The sequence below is a fragment of the Brassica rapa genome, chromosome A06, assembly GCF_000309985.2.
Source record: "Brassica rapa cultivar Chiifu-401-42 chromosome A06, CAAS_Brap_v3.01, whole genome shotgun sequence".
NCBI classification, from domain to species: domain Eukaryota; kingdom Viridiplantae; phylum Streptophyta; class Magnoliopsida; order Brassicales; family Brassicaceae; genus Brassica; species Brassica rapa.
The window spans coordinates 5,158,569-5,179,278 of NC_024800.2; the positions used below are offsets into that span (position 1 = coordinate 5,158,569).

General features: G+C 29.6%; 1 protein-coding gene, 1 long non-coding RNA gene and 1 other non-coding gene across 3 annotated transcripts; 2 read left to right on the top strand and 1 right to left on the bottom strand.

Moving 5' to 3' along the window:
* The first annotated feature begins 718 nt into the window (after positions 1–718).
* Positions 719–825, top strand: LOC117126381. Its single transcript, XR_004448949.1, has one exon. It is a non-coding gene; the product is annotated as a small nucleolar RNA R71 (small nucleolar RNA).
* Positions 826–2,756: 1,931 nt separating this feature from the next.
* Positions 2,757–7,188, top strand: LOC117126050. The gene is made up of 2 exons (XR_004448587.1): positions 2,757–6,164; positions 6,197–7,188. It is a non-coding gene; the product is annotated as an uncharacterized LOC117126050 (long non-coding RNA).
* On the bottom strand, positions 4,805–11,468 carry LOC103872025 (protein NRT1/ PTR FAMILY 6.3). Its single transcript, XM_009150364.3, has 4 exons — positions 9,645–11,468; positions 9,352–9,533; positions 9,221–9,260; positions 4,805–9,048 (listed from the first exon to the last, which is right to left on the bottom strand). Exons 2-4 carry the CDS (start codon positions 9,456–9,458, stop codon positions 8,521–8,523), a joined length of 675 nt encoding a protein of 224 aa, XP_009148612.1. The 5' UTR covers positions 9,459–9,533; positions 9,645–11,468; the 3' UTR covers positions 4,805–8,520.
* Between the last annotated feature and the right edge of the window lie 9,242 nt (positions 11,469–20,710).

Below are 20,710 nucleotides of genomic sequence, written 5' to 3' on the forward strand. Positions count from 1 at the left end.
CTGGTGAGTGTTCATGGAAGCAAACTGATTCTCTAAATTCCTGACTGTAGAAGCAAGGTGTGAGAATTTGTTGTTGAGCTCATTGTAGCTCCCATCAATCTTGGTATGAAGGTTCTTCAACTCATAACCAACATGCTTCTCACTTCTAGTCTGAGACTCCAAGATTTGTTTCAGTAAGGTATCAGTGCTGCTCTTTTGAGGAGCAGAGGAACCAGACGAGGGATTTTGCTGAGGCTGATAGCTGCCTTGCTGGTTGTTTCTTGGCGGATAGCCACTCTGTTGGTTGTTGGGATAGGATTTCTGTTAGTAGTTGTTGTACTGAAAATTGGGCTCCTTTTTGTACCAGCTAACATTGTTGTTGATGAAACACAACTCCTCTTGACCTTCCAAACCCTCAACCTCATTGACAGCAAGTGGATCTTCCTGCTTGGAGTTACCAACAAACTTCAGCTGCTTTTGGGTTGCTTTTTCAGCAATGAGTAGGTCGATCTTGTCTTCCAAAGCTTTGATCTCTTTCCTCGTCTGCTTATCATCTGTTCTACTGCCTCTGTCGTGGTCTCCACTGTAGACTGCATCACTCTTTACCATGTTGTCAACCAGCTCCTCTGCATCTTCCTCAGTTCTTCCCAAGAAGAACCCATTGCTAGCTGTATCCAGTCTGGCTCTGTACTTAGGAAGAGCACCACGGTAGAATGCGCTCAGCAAGCTCTCCTTAGAGAAACCATGGTGTGGGCATTGAGCTTGGTAGCCCTTGAATCTCTCCCAGGCTTCACTGAAGCCTTCCAAGTTCTTCTGTTGAAAGCTGGAAATCTCGTTTCTCAGCTTAGCAGTTCTTGAAATAGAGAAGAACTTCTCCAAGAATGCTTTCTTGCAGTCATCTCAAGTGGTGATGGAGTCGCTGGGTAGAGACTTCTCCCACTGACGTGCCTTATCCCCCAAAGAGAAAGGGAATAGCTTGAGCTTTAAGGCATCTTCGGACACACCATTGGTTTTTGACAACCCACGGTAGCTGTCGAACCTGTCCAAGTGATCAAATGGATCCTCTAGAGCCAAGCCATGATACTTGTTGTTCTCGATCACGTTGAGGAGTCCTGATTTGATCTCAAAGTTGTTGGCTGCCACAGCGGGTGCTCGGATTCCCAATCTATGACCATGAATGTTGGGGCGGTCGTAAGTGCCAATGGGTCGAGCTGCTCGCTGTTGGTTTTGAGGTATGTCTCCCATATCAGTACTCAATCTCTGCAAGTGAGCCTGTTGCTCTTCTTCTCTTCTATTTCTAGCACACTCTCTCTCTAAAGCTCTGATGTCTGCAGCTATTGGAACTAGGTTTGATGGACCCCTGCTCCTCAAGTTCATACACCTGTAGATTAAAGGGAGGTGAAGAAAGAGAATCAGTAACAAAAGAAAATAAAAATGACTTAGTCTCAAGCAAGTGACTAACTTAGTCTCAAGCAAGTGACTAAAATGTTCAAATCTACTCAGAATTTGGCAACGGCGCCAATTTGATGTTAGGAGTTTTCAAGGCTCCTAAGACAAATGTTGTAGTATAAATGATTGTCGAACCAGTTCTGAGGGATATCAAAGCACTGAGAATGCAAGTACTCACTTAATCTAAGTGCAACCAATGATTTAGATGGGTTTTAAGCTATGACTAAAACTAAAAAGCAATAACAGAATGATACTTTCTTGACTAAGGAAAAGAGAATTCATGGGCATAGGGATTAGACCTTGGGTGATCAAGTATCGAACTAAGGATGGCAAATGATCAATCAAACTATCAACCTTAAGCCTAGACACAATTCTAAGCAAGCTCTATGTCTAGATGAATGCTCATTTGCTAACACATCTCAAACATCAAATGTCTTTGGTTGAATAATATGAAAGCAATCATTACTAACAAGTCTATTAGCTATCTTAGCACCTTTAACAACAAATGTCTTTGGCAAAGTATACTAAAAGCCTAGGAGAGTTGTCTCGGGCATTTCATCGAACACCTTTCGGGTGAGAATTGCCTAAGGATCAACAACTGAGTGGCCAACTCAGAAGATGCATTATGATTACTCTACTAGCAAGGAAATATGAATGATCTACACTAAAACATCCTAGCTCTAACCTAATCACCCTTAATCTCCCTAACCCATGAATTCAAAAGGTGATTACTCACTAATCTCCATGATTCCTCTTAAACCCATATTGGATTTCAGATTAATCATGTAAAGAAATGGATAAGAAATCAACACAAGAACATAACAAATCAAAACCCAAGAGATGAACTTCTCAAGAGAGTTCTTGTGTATTTCTCAATAGATCAAAAGATAAAAGATAATCTGCCACTGGTGGCTACAAAAAATGTTTAAAATATAGGTTTTAGAAATGTAAAATGTGCATAATGAAATGACCAAAAGGCCCTTAAGTAAAATAGAAATCGAGCAGATAATAAACGCGGAGCGACCTCGGCATGTCGCTCCGACAAGTCGCTCCGGCCTTCGGGAGCGACCTCAGTGGGTCGCTCTGAGAGGTCGCTCCAGGCTTCGCTTCGTGTCGTCTCGCCATAGAGACGCGAGCGACCTCGGGGTGTCGCTTTGGGAGGTCGCTCCGAGAGGGGTGTGAGATGCGAGCGACTTCGTGGTGTCGCTCCGGGAGGTCGCTCCGGGCTCGTTCTCGCGTCTCCGAGTGATGAAACCGCGAGCGACTTCTCCCTGTCGCTCTGGTAAGGTCGCTCCAATAGGGATGTCAGAGCGACTTGGTGGTGTCGCTCCGGACTGGTCGCTCCATGCCTTGCTCGCCCAATGACCACTCTAAACACTCCTTTTTGAGCTCCAAATGCCTTCAAGTGTTTCCAAGAACTCCATGTGGTACTCCAATACCTGATAAGGACTCATGTATGCAAAATGCAACCTAAACATGGCTAAATCCTAATCTATACGATCAAAATGCACATGGATGAATGGATAAAACAATAGAAATATGCAAGCTATCAGGTATCAGTGTAATCAACCATCGTGAGAGTTAACGTGAAAGCGACACATAGGAAAGTGACTTCTCAAATAATATTATAGAGATATGTTCCTCTTTAATATGGTTGTCAATATATTGGAATATACTGTGGCCTAGTTGATATTTTTTTGGTACATATTATGTGAATTTGGGTCCAGCTATATATATAGTGTATGACGCATGGAAAAGAAAAGAAAAGAAAATATGTTGTCTGTTGTCAAAAGAGATCATCAAATAAATTGATCTGAAGAAATAAAAGTATCATAATTTAAACTAGATATACAGATCATCAAATAAATGTACATTTTCTTAAGTAACTTGAAAAACTATTTACATTCTTAAACAAAAAAGTTATAAATTATAATCTCATTAAAAATTACGTATATTTTCTTCCGTAACTAAAAATTATAAAATGAAAATTAGTTGATATTATACTAGAAAACTCCTATTCTAAATTAGACATACAGAAAATAAGTTATTTATAATACTTTTTTATAAAATATAATTACACAACCAAAAATAAATAATGAAAATTAGCTGAATTAATTATGCAGTTGGATTATAAAATCGTATATCTCTCACAACGATATACATTTATCCAGCTCAGTCCAAAATAACTGATTTTTTTTCCGTAAAAAGGCTTAAAATATCAGATTATTGAAAGACATATCTGAAGCAGATCGTTAGATGAGTATGGATTCTAGTTCATCAATCAATGAATTTGATTAGATTATTATGGAAATTTGTTCATATACTGATGGATTGGATTAATGTCTATATGCAGGAATGGATATAACTGATTTGATGTTCATGCCAGAAGTGATCATATATATATGTCTTAACTCAGAATTTAAAGCTGCATGATTGGGATGGGAGACTATTTGAGAAATCATAATGTTATATTATTGTCTCTCTGGTCTTTAATAAATTTATTTGAGAAAGATGTATTTTTTGTGTTTTTATAAAAAAATTATAAAATTCAAGAAAATTAATTGATTTTATTGAATTACTATTGGTTAAAAGTTATTGAAAATTAAAAATTACAGAAAACAATATATTTATTTTGGTAGATTAATGTATTTTCTTAATATATGTGAAAATACTAAAAAAACTATCTTTGTGGAACGGAGAGAGTAATTTATATCTGCAAACCAAGGTAAGAGCTGGGAGACAACGGTTAGACAAACAAACGTGCACATAACATTCCTTGCTAATTTTATATCGTAAGCATAGCTGGAAATTGCAAAACAAATTAAAGCTCCATACATTTAGCTCATCTTCTTTAATTTTGGAATAAATGCATGAAGGGTTTATATTTTAGGGTCATCAAGCCAATTCACAAATAATTTCATCAATAATTTGACGAAAAGATAATAATCTTAGTATTATTTGTCTTATCTAAAATATTCAGGATAAGCATTTATAAAATTACTTTTTACCTCAATTTCTATAATATTCTTGCCATTAATCTATTATATTCTGTAATTAGTTTAGTTATGTTTATCTAGTAGTATATAATTTGTGACAATACAATAATACAAAAGTAACTAGTCTAATGTAGAAGACCATCGTAAAGTATATTTGATCTTTGTCATGTAGGTTTAAAGATAATTTTGGACTATCTCCCTAATAATTCATATTGTCACTTGACCAATAGTCACCGAGGGACCAATCGATCCAATAGATTCTCAGAACTGGGGTCATGAATTCACTTATATCCAAAAAGAGACAAAGTTGAAAATATCAGACAACTTGAAATTTAAACAATACACATCTTTTTTATTCTAACACAAACAGTACTCATCAATTGCGTTAAATTAAACAAATTTTCCATTTTGTTGTAAAAAAACCTAAGAAATGTTTCAATTTCTGCTTTTATGCCGACCTTGACGGGAATCTTTATCCCTTATCAGTCGGTCCATAATTTTGTCGACTCGGAAACAAGAGGTAAACTGAAAAAAAAAATCATAAAATATACCACAAAACTCGAAATCAAATCCATACATGTCGACAATAATACATTATTCATCATCATGATCATGCATGACCCATGGGAATATCTGGCTCATCTTCCAACTCAATCCCAAGCTCAGCTAGTCTTTTGTCCTTGTAAACGTACCACTTGGAGAAAACGAGGAAAATAAGGAAGTTCAAAGTAACAATTACGGCCACAAGCCAATAGAAATTGTATAGACGGCCATTGTTGAGATCATCAGCGATCCAAGGGTGAGCTTTATCCGTGAATTTCTCAACAATAGTCACGAGAACAGAGCTGAAGAAAAATCCTAACGCCAATGTGCTCAATAAAAGCCCCGTGCTCATCGTTTTCATACCTTTAGGACATTCTCTTAAGAAAAAATCCAACTGTCCTGTGTATATCAAGGCTTCGCCGATACCAACAATAAGGTATTGTGGAATGAGTAGATAAAACCCTAGAGGAAGCGATTTTAATAGCAACTAGCCTTTGACCCGCGCGTCCGCGCGGATAAATTTTTCGTAATTATATGTTTTCACTTTTAAATGGTTTATATAAACATAATTGTTTATGTTCTTATTATAGATTCATATGTTATTGAGTTTCGATATATTTGTTTCTTGTTCAATGTGTTGAGGGTCCATTAATAAACCATGAGATTGTGTTTTTTTTTTATTGTGCTTTTATTCATTTTACTTGGTAAAATAAATATTAAAGTGCAAAATATTAGAATTTTAAGTATATTTGTGGGTTTTATGAAATTAAACTATAAATATTGAGCTTTAAAGTTGAATATAAAGTTCTTACATTGATATTTTTAAGAACAGACAAAAACCTAAGAAAAAATAGAAGCAAGTTAGGAAAAAAATCAAATAAGTACAAATTTTTGCAAATTTTATTTAGCAAGCCTAATTTAGGTTACTGAATTAGGCCATTTTGTTATAAATAAAAATTTGGTACGTCATATTTTACAGTTACATAGTGGATTGTCTATAGTAGACATCAAGAACTTCTTCGAAGCCCATATATTTTTTTCGAAAAAAAAAAATATATATATTTAGCTTCTAGCGACTTTTCTCATTTTTTAGAGGGAAATGTTCTAAAAAGACATTTTCTGGTACAGCTGGTTGCCCATTTCAATAGCTAGCTAGACAGTGAAAATGAACCATACATTTTTATAAACTATGAAATTGTGTTTTTTTTTTTTTCAATTCAAAAAAAAAGAAATTGTGTTTTTCTTTTATTTTGATTTTATTCATTTTACTTGGTAAAATAAATATTAAAATATAAAATAATTGAGTTTTAAGTATACTTGTAGATTTTATGAAATTAAACTATAAATATTGAGATTTATTGTACTTCTTCTTGGGATTTAAAGTTGATCCTTTATTTTTAGTATTATGATATGCTATATCATTTTTTACATGCAATTAAATATTTTTAATAATGTTTTTCTTGTTATTATTTAACTTATATTTTAAAACATAACTTTAAAAATATTTTTTTTAAAATAATAATATATATATATATATCAAAATTGGTTACCAATTTAAGATCAGTACATCAAAATAAACCAAAATAAACCAAGTTTTTTAAGAAAAAGAATAAAAACTAAATAAAAATCTAAAACCTACGCCGTCTCTATCTTCTCTCCTTCTCCGCCTCTCTTCTTCTTCTTGTTCGGCCTCCACCACCATCGCAACCATGAAACAAATTAATATTGCTTTCTATGTTGAATCAATCTAAATTAATCTATTTAGAACTAATCTATAACAACACTTGTAAGCAAATCGAAAAAGGAACCACATTCAGACTTGAAACGAAAATCAGAATCGGGAGAATGAAATTTGAGGATGAAATGTGAAACTTCAAGCACCCATTAGGATAGGAACTCTATACATCAAACGAAGACACAACTTCACGGGAGAGAAGGAGAATAACCTTTAAACATGTGAAATGATTGACTTTCGCAAGCTCAATGCGTCTCATATTAAATTTTTTTTTTTTCATATTAAAATTTTGATTGAGCCGTCAAACAGAATTTCTATTTTCCATCACCACCGTTCTCCTCCAACAATCTATCACCGGAGTTTCTCAATCAAAAAAAAATTGAACGCAATCACTTCACATGAAATCATGGATTCTTCAAACAACTCATAATAAATTTTCGAGAACCAAATCAATCGCTTAAAAAACTTCATCAAAAACCTTAAGATAGTCAAGTTAGTGGGATGAGAAGTGTGAATTATTTAAGGCAAATTGACGGCAGTTTATTTAGAATGGTTTAACAAAACAATTGTAGTTCTGTTTTAATAGTTTTAGGCCAGTGGCAATCTATTGTAATTATTAAGGAAAAGTCAGGTTTAAGTATTAATTGTACTTCTGTTTTAATAGTTTAGATAAAAATATATATGTATACATATATGTTTTATGTAGAAATTTTTCGTTATTATTAAGGGTGATGCAGGGCTGTGCAATCCGTCACCATTCAAAACCCAAGGTGTAAAGCAAACAATTTCATCATAAAATAAAAAAAATAAAAAAATGGAATATGATAACCTACTTTTACTTTCACCACAAATTGGGGCTTAAGTTATTTTTTAAATGTTGTTTATAGGTTGTCGAAACTTGTATATTTTCACGAGATCCATAATTTTAATTTAATTCTTTTATGAGATCAGATTTCTTCCAACAAAAACAAAATTTATAATATTTTAGATATTCAGCCAATAGAACAAGTTCGGTCAGTAATTCTCGTTTCAATAACCAAATAATCGAACATATGATGTGAAATTTTCTATATTTTTTTCATTTAGAGGAAAAGTAACAATGGAGAATATTACCCAATGTGCATATATCCCTAAGTTTTTTTCTTCATCTTTATCAAATCTTCATGAGGAACTTTTCTTATTTTTTTTATTAACATTAGGAGACTTTTATTTTCTTATTTTCTTACCTATATACTATGTATTGAACTTGACAAGCTATCTAACGTAAGTACACACACACATGTACACAACTATAAGGAAATAATCCAAAATATTGTAGTTAGCTGTATAAAATCCATGCTCTGGCATGGACCAGTTTCGTTGTATGGTCGAATAGTAGTAATTTTTTTATGATAAATTTTCATTTACCTCGTTACAAGAGACAAATGAAACCATTTCAATCCTTTTTAATTGGATTCTAATGCCAAGTAGGCATATAATGAGTCTCCCTTCAACTAAAGGACACGAGCTTTTTGGGTTATTTCTCACCCACACAGCCCCACTTTTAATTTCACATTCTCAAGTCTATACTATCACATTCAATTAACCCACCACACTCAATAATTTGAGATGAACCCTTTCAATAAAATATAGAAAATATCAAATTTGAATCTTAAAAATATTTTAGCCTTAATGAATCATAACCGTAAGTATAGGTGGGATTTGTTTCTTTGAGTAAAATGTTTCAAATTAATGAAAATAAAGCAGCCAATTAGACAATAGAAATAGTACCAGAATTGTTTGGTATGCGGCAGCTTTGATTTACTCTTCATCGAATTTTCAGCTGCGATAACATCGTCCAAGTCGTATAGATACGACGGGTCCGACGGCAACTCGAGCCTGTCTATTCCTCCATGCCGCCACAATAACCGCCGCAACTTGAGTCATTGGGCTACCGATCAACTTCTTGAAACGGTAGCGATTTGTTCCGGTCAAGAAAATGCTTAGAGCAAGTACGATTGAAAATGCACAAAGGCCATATCCCCATTTGCGTCCAACATCGTCTTGCATGTAGACAAGGACCGTCACGGCTAAAAGAGAGCCAACATTTATACAAAAGAAGAAGCGGTTGAAGAAATAGGTCATTTGTGACTGTTCTTTCGGTTCAGTCTTATCGAATTGGTCTGACCCAAAACCGGAGACACTTGCCTTCACACCTCCTGTACCTAGGACAGTGAGGTATAAGGCTAAGTACAGAACCGTCAGTTGTATTCCACTTGCTTGTACGCAGTGTGACGACGTCGTTGGGTTGCATCTTGGTGGTTGAAGTCCCGGTATAATAGTTGAGAGGGTTAAAATCGAAACACCCTAATAATCATAGTAATAACATAAATATATATATTTTTGGAAAACATAAACAAAATAAAGACTTATGCCGTCTACTGTTTTCATATATTTATTAGAGTAGTCAATATTTATAATTTCTTCATTTTCTTGGCTATAATTTTTGTAAGACGAAAGGGACTTCTAAAGTCCTTACCGTGGCTTGGATTGCGGCGAATATAGCAATCGTTAAGTACCTATATGAAACAAAATTAATTTACTTTACATGAGCACAGGAACAAATATCAGTTTGATAATTATTTATAAATTATATATATATATACAAACCTTCCAAGAAAGGTGTCAGCTATGAAGCCACCGAGGAGACAGAGCATGAATGAAGTTCCGAGGAAGTTGGTAACGGTGTTAGCCGCTGTTGCATTGCCTAAATGCATAGTTTCCGTCAAATAAGTCACTAAATTAACGCCGATACCTAAAGTTGTCAGCCTCTCTACGTACCGCCTCAATACCTTCAAATAATTATTAACAAGAAGTTAGATACATCCAGGAAGAAACTGAAATTAACTCCAAACCATTTCGAATAAGCTTATAGCGTACTAAATGTGTGTTATTATACTTACAGAGAATCATCGCGGCGCTAGTCCATCCACCGGTTTTAGAACGATCGGCAGGGCGGCCTTGAAAGTCCCAAGCATCTAAAAGGGTTTGAGATTTTGTTTCAGGAAGAGACATATCTTGATGCTGGACGAAATGTTTTTGCAATTTTCTTATAGGGACAAAGGTTGCTTGGTCAATACAAGCAAAGTTCTAAAAAAGGCTTTTTAAGACCTTTTGGTTTCTTTTATGATATTAAACCTGTTCATCTTTGGAGTCTTGATGCCTCTATTTATACTGGAAATTTCCCAAGCTAAAATTTTAGTTTTTTTGGTTTTGATTTATTTATACATAAAAATATAAAATTGAAGTAAAAAGTGACACATGACTCTGATGAGTGTTTTTTTATTGGGGAGAGAGATATCATATAGAAGTAGTAAATATACACACACGTAGAAAGAGAAATTGCGTGCGTCTGTGTGAGAAAGACCAAAGCCAAATAGTATTTACCATTCCCTCTGACTTTGGAACTGTGGGTATGAACTGTTTAGGTTAAGAGGCATTGGTCATTTTTCATTGCCTCAGTGGCATCAAGTGCATCAAGTGGTAAGTTGAGAGTTTGACGTTAACGATTTTTAAGATGAGAGTTTAAAATGTTGAAAGTTTAGTTAAGTTTTTTTCAATTTAAAAATAGTTGAATGATTTTATCACTAAAATCTTTTATTTAACAGATTTTTATACTTCATATGAAATTCAGAAAATATATCTGATCTCTGAATTATTGATTTGCCAATCGATGAAGTTTCAACACCATAAAAGCACTTTTAAATGTTCATATTGCTATATATTTACGTAAATATCCCCCACAGTCCATTATTTTGTATACATCCAAAGATTGATGAAGCCCTGACACAGGTGACAAGTGACAACGAGGAGTCCGATCCAAAAAAGAAAAGGAGAACGAGTGGTGATCCCAAAATTTATTATCTTCTCTTGAATTAAATTGATAACTACTACATAGATAGAATTAATAAATAGAATTTTTTAAGATAATTTTAAGCAAAAAAAAAAAAAGAATTTTAAGATAATCCTAAATCCGAAAATGGAAAATAGAGATGAAAATAAATGGATCATAACTTTTAGGCGTAGGTGGCTTTGCTTATACGTATATCTCAGGCCCAGTTTATTAGCACGTGACAGTTGTGCGCCAACCAGAGATTCTCCCACAGCGTTGGCCAGGTCATTGAAGAGGATTAATTAGCATGAACACTACTTTTTTTTTTAACACTGAAAGTTTCAATAACAAAGCCTAGACAGGCAACGTATAGGGTAACAAATGAAAGAAGGAAAAACAAAACAGCAGATACCAATAGGTACCAAAAACAGAAATAGAGGAGAGATTACACAGAGATGTGTACTCATGATAAGTGAAATCTCCCAGCATGAACACTACTACTACATATAACTTTTAATGATAAAACCGAACTAACTATAACTTTTGCTTAAGTCTTTTAAAGCAAAAATTCTGCGTTATAGTTTTAATTAACTTTTTTTTACGGCAAACACCATGTTTTATTAATTCAAGACGAAGAAGTTAGTCCGCTAACAACGTCGGAATCAAAGAGTTTACATGGGATAAAATAGAATTCTGGAGACGAGCCCCTTTAGCAAAGAGGTCAGTTCTTACATTCTTATACTTTATATTTAGTTAATATCTATATTTTATATTTTAAGATAGATGTTTAAATCTTAATGTATTTTTCCATTTTTAATGTAAAACGGCAATGTTTAATAGAAAAACTTGGACAAATAGTCAAATAGTTATATTTATGTTTTTTTTTCTTTTTTTATAAAATGGTAATGTTATATTATGGAGATAAGCCGTTTTTTTAGAGAAAAATGGTAATCTTACATATGTTTAATGTAGTTTTTCCATTTTTTTAGTTGTATGTTTACATATTATTGTTATTTTTAAATGTAAAATGGTAATCTTACATATGTTTAATGTAGTATTTCCATTTTTTATGTTGTATGTTTACATATTATTTATTATTTTCAAAATTATATATAATGTTTTTTTTACAAAATAGTAATGTTACATTATGGAGATAGGCCGTCTTTTTTTTGGTGAAAAATGGTAATCTTACATATGTTTAGTGTAGTTTTTCCATTTTTTTATGTTGTATGCTTCATATTATTTTTAAAAAATAAAAATGTAAAATGGTAATCTTACATATGTTTAATGTAGTATTTCCATTTTTTTATGTTGTATGTTTACATATATTTATTATTTTCGAAACTATATATAATGTTTTTTGTTTTTTTTATAAAACGGTAATGTTACATTATAGAGATAAACCTTTATTTTTTTTAAGTGAAAAATGGTAATCTTACATATGGTTAATGTAGTTTTTCCATTTTTTATGTTGTATGTTTACATATTATTTATAATTTTTGAAAATTAGTAATATTAAAATGTAAAACTATATTTTATGCCACGTGTCATCTTTCGGAAGAAGTTTTTTTTTGCTGATGTGGATGTTCTATGGAGCCTCAAAATGTCTCTTTTATTAGTATAGATAGACTAGGTGATTTTCCCGTGCTTATGCACGGATATAAATATTTTTAAAGTAAATATATTATAATAATTGATTGCTACTTAATTTTAATTTTAAATTAATTTATAATTTATATGCATCATTTATATTAATAATATTATGTTACTTTAATTATACATATGATTTTATAAATGTTAATATCTAATCGATTTTGTTTTTTTTTCATTCGATTTAGTTATCATTTGGGTAAATTGGATTGCATCTAGGAATTCAACTATAATATTTTATTCCATATATTAAAATTTTGGTTAATTTCTTATTTGCATTTAGGTGGTTGTTGTCTTAGATATGTGAATATATTTTATGAAGATTATGTATAATTTAAAATATATTGTGCTTAGAATGAAAAAAAAATAAACTAAAGTGTCTGATTCCAAATTACATAAATTAATATAACGAAACGATAATATTCTGAAATCTCATGCATATATATAAAATTTTCAAAATAACTAAATTGTAGTAGTTGGTTAATATTCTATTTTCATTTTTAATATGCTTTTGTTGTCTTATGATTTATATTTATAAAATAAATTACTATTCTTATAAAATTATATATTCTTATCGTAGTTAAATCTATGATTTTAGATATAAGTTGGATTAATCGAATCACTCATGTTGTGAGTATATTGAGTTACATATATTCTTTCAAATTCAAAATGAAGTATAATTATTTTTATTATAATTAAGTCAAATGTGCATGTATTTCCATAATATTTATCAAATTATATGTTGATGTTTGTAAAATATATATTAGAAAATAAAGTGATGATCAATAGGAAGTTACATGCATAAATAGCTGATACATTTTTGAAAGCTCATGAGCACATATCAATATATACAATAATTAAAATATTTTATAAATTCTAAATAACTTTATGCCTTTGATTTATTGAATGGAGACTAAAATATATTTTAAATAATCTTAAAAATGAGAATTCAGATTTGCTTTGGTATTTTGATTATGGTTCTATTAAGTTCCACAAACATAAAGACATAAAATTTAAAAGCAAATTTAATATTAAGAAACAAATAACTTTGATAATGATAAAATATAATATATGTACCTCATTAAATTATTTTATAACTATTTGATCAAGCGACGTTTATTTAAAAAAAATAGTTATTTTTTAATATCTCTTAAAAATAAACAGTAAAAATTGTGATTTTATTTTAAAATAATATTATATAGGTAAAATATAATTTATCAATATTTTTTTGTTGTACTTGAAAAATATTATAGTCAACTAAATATATGAAAAATAAATAAAACATTACAATATTACAATTATAAACTATTTTTAGACAATTAAACATATATCAGTTTATGTTACTTAATTATTTTATGTAATCATCTAAGAAAATATATAGATATATAAATATATTTTTGTTACATTGAAATATTTTGTATTGTTTAAAATTATATTTTAAAATAAATAAGATTTCTTTTTCTAATATTAAGATTATATGTGTAAATTGTTTTTTAATGAAATCACATTATATAGAAATTTATAATTTTCATCTAGGAGAATATAGATACAAGGAAAGTATTTTATTACTTCAAAACTATATTATATGTTATTTAAAAGTATTTTTTAAATATAATATTACTATTTTGTGAACTTTCTTTTTTTATGAAATCATATTATATATACATATATTTTCGTTTTTCAATTCCCTTTTTTTAGTTTATTAAAAGTTTTCTTTTTTATTATATGTGTATATTTTTTGGAAATTTTTCCAAATGAAATTAAATAAAAAATATATAATAGTATTTAAAATATAAATTAATTCATTAAGGGTATCAGTGTAATCAACCGTCGTGAGAGTTAACGTGAGAGCGACACATAGGAAACTGACTTCTCAAATAATATTATAGAGATAGATTTGTCTAAACTTTTTCATAAGTCTGAAATATTTTTAGATTAAGGAAAATGTAAATTTTTGAATATTTTCTAAACGATAAAAATTACTCTAAACTAAAAGATATTATGAGCTGAATAAACCAGATCGATGGTACAAAATTAATATACACCATAGTTAAAGATAGATTTCGAATACCAGCGTGCAAATTTGCTTGTCATAAAATTTGATATTTTAGTACATGTTGAATTGTCAAACTGGAAATTTTTTTTTATATCATTGAAATTTTTCCATGCAGATAATATTTCTATCTGGGTAATATTTTGTTAAATTAATCGATAACTAGATTTTGATCCGTGCTTAGAAAGCGCGGGTTTTTTTCTGGTAAAAATAAAAAGTTTAAATTGATTATTATTTTGTGTTCATATAAATTTTTTAAGATTAAAGTCACCATGATTTATATTGATGTGATCAAGCATCTGCGTTTTTAAAATTTGGTTGAAATGTTTTTAAAATGATGTCTGTTTGTCTAATAGTATAGGAATTATGAAGTGTAAATATATATGTTGGTATTGGAAAGATTGTTGCTCACAACTATATATACTAGATTTTTTAACCGCGCTACGCGCGGATAAGATATTATATGTATTTCTCAATTCTAAAAAAATATAATGTATAATACTGTATTACATTATTTAAAGAATATAAAATAAGACTACATAACATAAATATATTTTTTAAATTTTCTTTGTGGAAATCATTATGTTGTTTGATTGTTGTACTTGATTCACATATTTGCATAGTTATTTGTGATAGATGAATAACTATATTTTTATTATCAGTAAATAATATATATTTATTATATAATATAAGAAAAATAAAATTATATTCTTTTAAAACAAACTTGTCTGATGTAGGGACTCGGTTATAGACATATCATATTCAAATGAGACATTTTACAGTTATCAATCTTCTTAACAGTCAAGAAACAAATCTGAATATCAAAACAATATCTCATACGATCTCTTTGTGGAATACATGCTCTGAAGAAATTGAATTTAGGCATAAAAAAGGACTGAAAATGGATGTGCATATGTGTTATCTAAGTCAGTTTTACAAAGTACTATTCATAATTCATATATCATTTATGTCCATCCTATTTTTTGTCCATATTTTCTTAAACATCTTGAAATAACTGATGCTAATTAATAATAAACTTTTGGCTGGCAAAAAAAGAGTCAAAATTGTCTAATTATTGCTTAATTTGTCTAACTGATATATATATGTATTTTTCAATTCTAAAAAAATAATGTATAATATTGTATTACATTATTTAAAGAATATAAAATAAGACTACATAACATAAATATATTTTTTAAATTTTCTTTGTGGAAATCATTATGTTGTTTGATTGTAGTACTTGATTCACATATTTGCATAGATATTTATGTGATTTATGAATAACTATATTTTTATTATCAGTAAATAATATATATTTATTATATAATATAAGAAAAATAAAATTATATTCTTTTAAAACAAACTTGTCTGATGTAGGGACTCGGTTATAGACATATCATATTCAAATGAGACATTTTACAGTTATCAATCTTCTTAACAGTCAAGAAACAAATCTGAATATCAAAACAATATCTCATACGATCTCTTTGTGGAATAACTGGTCTGAAGAAATTGAATTTAGGCATCAAAAAGGACTGAAAATGGATGTGCATATGTGTTATCTAAGTCAGTTTTACAAAGTACTATTCATAATTCATATATCATTTATGTCCATCCTATTTTTTGTCCATATTTTCTTAAACATCTTGAAATAACTGATGCTAATTAATAATAAACTTTTGGCTGGCAAAAAAAGAGTCAAAATTGTCTAATTATTGCTTAATTTGTCTAACTGATATATATGTATTTCTCAATTCTAAAAAAATAATGTATAATATTGTATTACATTATTTAAAGAATATAAAATAAGACTACATAACATAAATATATTTTTTAAATTTTCTTTGTGGAAATCATTATGTTGTTTGATTGTAGTACTTGATTCACATATTTGCATAGATATTTGTGATAGATGAATAATTATATTTTTATTATCAGTAAATAATATATATTTATTATATAATATAAGAAAAATAAAATTATTTACTTTTTAAACAAAGTTGTCTCATGTTGGAGATTCGGTTATAGACATATAATATTCGAAGGAGATATTTTTACAGTTATCAATCTTCTTAACATTCAAGAAACAAATCTGAATATCAAAACAATATCTCATACGATCTTTTTGTGGAATAACTGCTCTGAAGAAATTGAATTTAGGCATCAAAAAGGATTGGAAATGATGTGCAGATGTGTTATCTAAGTCAGCTTTACAAAGTACTACTATTCATAGTTCATATATCATTTAAGTCCATCATTTCTTAAACATCTTGAAATAACTGATGCTAATTAATAATACACTTTTGGCTGGCAAAAAAAATTAAATTTGTCTAATTATCGTTTAAATATTTTATTAATATCGTCTAAGAAGCTTTCAATTGATATCATAGTTTAATTTTTATTAGTTTTTTTTGTTAATTTTAGGATTTTTTGTATTTAAGATTTTTTTCCATATTAAGCTTATATTTCTTTCACATAATATATATATGTCATAAAAATTACCATCAAATCAGTTTTACTTTTTTTTATTTTTTTTTAATGAAAATACACTTTTAAATAATTTAATTTAAAATAAAATTATATATTAATTTGTTGTATTCTAACAATTTGATTGATTTAATTAATTTGCTTTGGTGGATAACTTAAAAAGTCTTCATATGAATCGGAGAAAGCAAGCTTATGTTGTTATATTATATTTATTTGTGTATATAGAATCTTGTGTATATAGAATCGGGGAAAGCAAGCTTATGTAAACTTACTTTTACAAAAGTCTTAACTTTGTCACGAAAATAAAAATCTATGCTTTTTCATATTTGTCAATGTTCTCACACTTTCAAAGAATATATTAGCTTAGTCACTTTCTTATTTTTTTTACAAAACAAAATATCGAAGTCTTGAAAGTTGAATCCATATTATTGTAAATGTACATAAGAGTTTGTGATTACATATTTAGTGATTCTTGTATATGTGTTCAAGAAAGTTTCAATGGCTTAGCGGTATATGCTCTATATTTATGTCATACTAACCCGGGTTCGATCCTGTCCTTTGCTTTTTTTTTCATTTTTTACGAAAAAATAAATGAGACGACGTGGCAACTTCGGGCTCTCTGATTGGATGATTATATATGCTGATGTGGACACTCTAAGAGGGGTTTATATCTCCCTTTTAGTATAGTATAGATATATATATATATATATATGTATATATATATATATATGTATATATATATTAACTATCAAAATTTAAAAATATAAAAGCAAATATATAAAAGGGATTTAATCTGTAGTTATTATAAAGCTATTTTTTTTTCTATACGTAGTCAATATTTAAATTATTGTTGAAAATTAAAATCTACGTTTTTAATTGCAGGTTTATTAATATGGGTGTAAAATGGGTTTTAATATAAACTATGACATTGTCATATATACATGGTAACTTTTTTTATTTCACATGTCCTATTAGAAACATACCATATATAGGTCTGTTTATTTATACTGCTGTTACGTACGATTTTATATATACCTTTATCAAAATATGCGACATTATAAGGATTAAAAGTCTTTTAACTAACGTTGAGTAATATATGGTAATAGGAGAAATAATAAGTAGACCAAATATACTATTAGTTAAATGAAATGGTGCAGTAACCTTGTTTAAGTAGATTTCTCAAAAATGCTTCCCTTTTAGTAGAATAGATTAAATACGGCTGTAGGGTACTAGGGTGTAATGGGTGACATTGACAAATTTACGTTTTTAAGTAATAAGTAAATAAAATATTTATATTCCACCAGGTGACGAATGAAGAAAAAATTCTACAGATTCATTTTTTTTAAACGAATGAACAAGTTGAATAATGAAGAATAGTATCAAATTAAATAATTGGGTATGAATCCTTCGGAGGATCCCAAAAGCCATGGTTGACTAACATTGGAATGACAACTTGCTCAATAATAGAATGTTAGCAATATTGTAAATATATGGTTTGAAAATGTTTCTATTATTATAAAGACGGTTATGTTAAAATTATCGGTTTGGGCGTCTAGATTTGATGATCTCATCATTATGAAATTAGTTAACTGGGAGAAATATATGACTCAATAGGATGGTAATGAAGGCATCCAGTGTCACAAACTGTGAAACAATTACTATACTTTTTGTCCGACGTCAAATTTTAATTTGGTTATGTAAATACAAATAAAATAAAACTGTTTTCAATAAGTTCAACTTTAGAAGGTGAGAATACTATCTTTTCACAAATATGAACTATCTTTTCTGGAGGATACTCCCGAAAATAGAAGATCATCACTTTACGTGGATACTATGGTATATTTGGAAAGGAAAGAACAACAAGGTTTTTAGTAATTTAGATATCGACCCAAGAGACACATTCAATCTTGCGGAAATTGAATCAACACTTTGGACCGAGGCCCAAATGACGAACATTCAGCATGCATCACAACAGGCTGAGGTTACGTATGGTCCGATGAGAGTAGGACGTTGGTGTTTTATAGATGGTTCATAGAAAGATAAGGAACTTTATTCAGGACAAGGTTGGTATAGTATTCTCGAGGGGTTCGAGGGTTTGATGGGAGCAAAGAATGGAGGGGATGGAAGCATTGATATGGGCAATGGAGTGTATGAAGAATCTACGTCAATTTCAAGTCACGTTTTCTACAGATTGTTCTCAACTGGTGAAGATGGTTTCGGAACCAAAAGAATGGCCGGCGTTCGAAAGTTATTTGGAAGACATAAAGACGTTGAAATCAAGCTTCCTCAGCTCAGAGATCATTCATGTACCCTGAACGGAGAATCTAAAGGTGGATAATCTAGCACAGAATGTCAGAAAACAATCGTCTTTCGTCATTCACATAGATGCATAGCTACCTTTTTGGTTCAAAGAGTCAGTATGAGTCTGTTTTTGTTGACAAAAAATAAAAAAGAAGGTGAGAATACCAATTAATCAAGCATTGTGGCAATGTGGTTTGGGTAAAATAGAATTCAACGCTACTATATATAAACAAAACAATATGATTTGTAATTTCTAAATCAACCCACACCCATTAAATTAATTAAAATCATGGAAAACTGGGATGTATGACGGTAAAAAAAATATAATTTTGTCTGACGAAAAGACCTATCTTCCTCACATATACCAAATATTTTGTGTAATAATGCTATTATATCTTTCTATGAAACCGGTGCAACCTGCAAAGAAACAAAAATTTAATTAATAATTATTGACTGTCAAAAATAAAACGTGAACCTTTGTTATTCAAAAATTCTCACAAAAGAAGTTTTTCATTACTAATATTTGGAAAAAGTGAATAGATTCTTCTGCAGATTTGAGCGATGAAGACGCTATCTACTATGTTCCCAGAAAAGTTTTGTGGAAGAGAAGACCGGTTTAGGAGGCTTTGTTGGTAATTTTTGTAAGTTCTAACTATCGTTATATGTTTTTGAACCTGTAAAAACCATGTTATGATCTATATTGTATAGTTAACATTACATAATATAATTTAAAATTACATAATATTATGTACTTTTTAGATTTTGATATTTGGGTTATAATTTAGTGATTAGAATTTAAGATTTAGTATTTAGAAGGTAAGGGGATATAGTTGAAGTCAACATTAATTTCTTTCATGCAATCATAGATATTTCATAAATTCACCAATTTGTACTACGTTATTTATTTTGTTCCATTCTATTTGGGTTTAAAGTTTATATTTGGATAAGAGTTTAATGATTAGAATTTATAATTTAGTCTTTAATTTGACTAGAGTTTGGCCCGCCCTACGGGCGGATTATTGACTGAAAGAATATATTATATCAAAAATTTATTGAACATTTCAAAATGTTTAATTTAGTAAAATTGTAAATAATCTTTAAACTTTAATGCCAAAAATTACAATTATACGACACTCAAATTTTTATTATTACAATTATACATTTCTACATATCATCTATTTTGATAACTCTAATATTTTGGTTGAAATAGTGTTTGTTATATCTTCATCATGCTTTTTTCGTCAATGTTTTAAATATTTTTTTTTTGTTGAAAACTTGAAATGCTGAAATAACCACACATTGTAAATTAATTCTTTGTTACTTTAAGAGAATTAACGTTCTTGGTTGTTTGTAGAGCATATGCTGGTGTGAGAAGTCGTCTGTTGAAAGCATAATAGAAAGTCTTATAGAAACCGATGATTCAGGTCAGAGAAATTGTTGTGCGTCTTTATATTGTTTGTCTTTTCTTCTTTAAACCATAAACAAAAGGATTGGTTTCACAATGATTGATTTAGTTACTTCAGTTTGTAGTGATATGCTTTACTATGATATATAATCATATTTTTATTTCCTGAATCTCTAGTTATTTATTTTTAAAACTATATTATTGCTTTTTTAAAGAAAAAACTTGTTATTGTATAGCTATG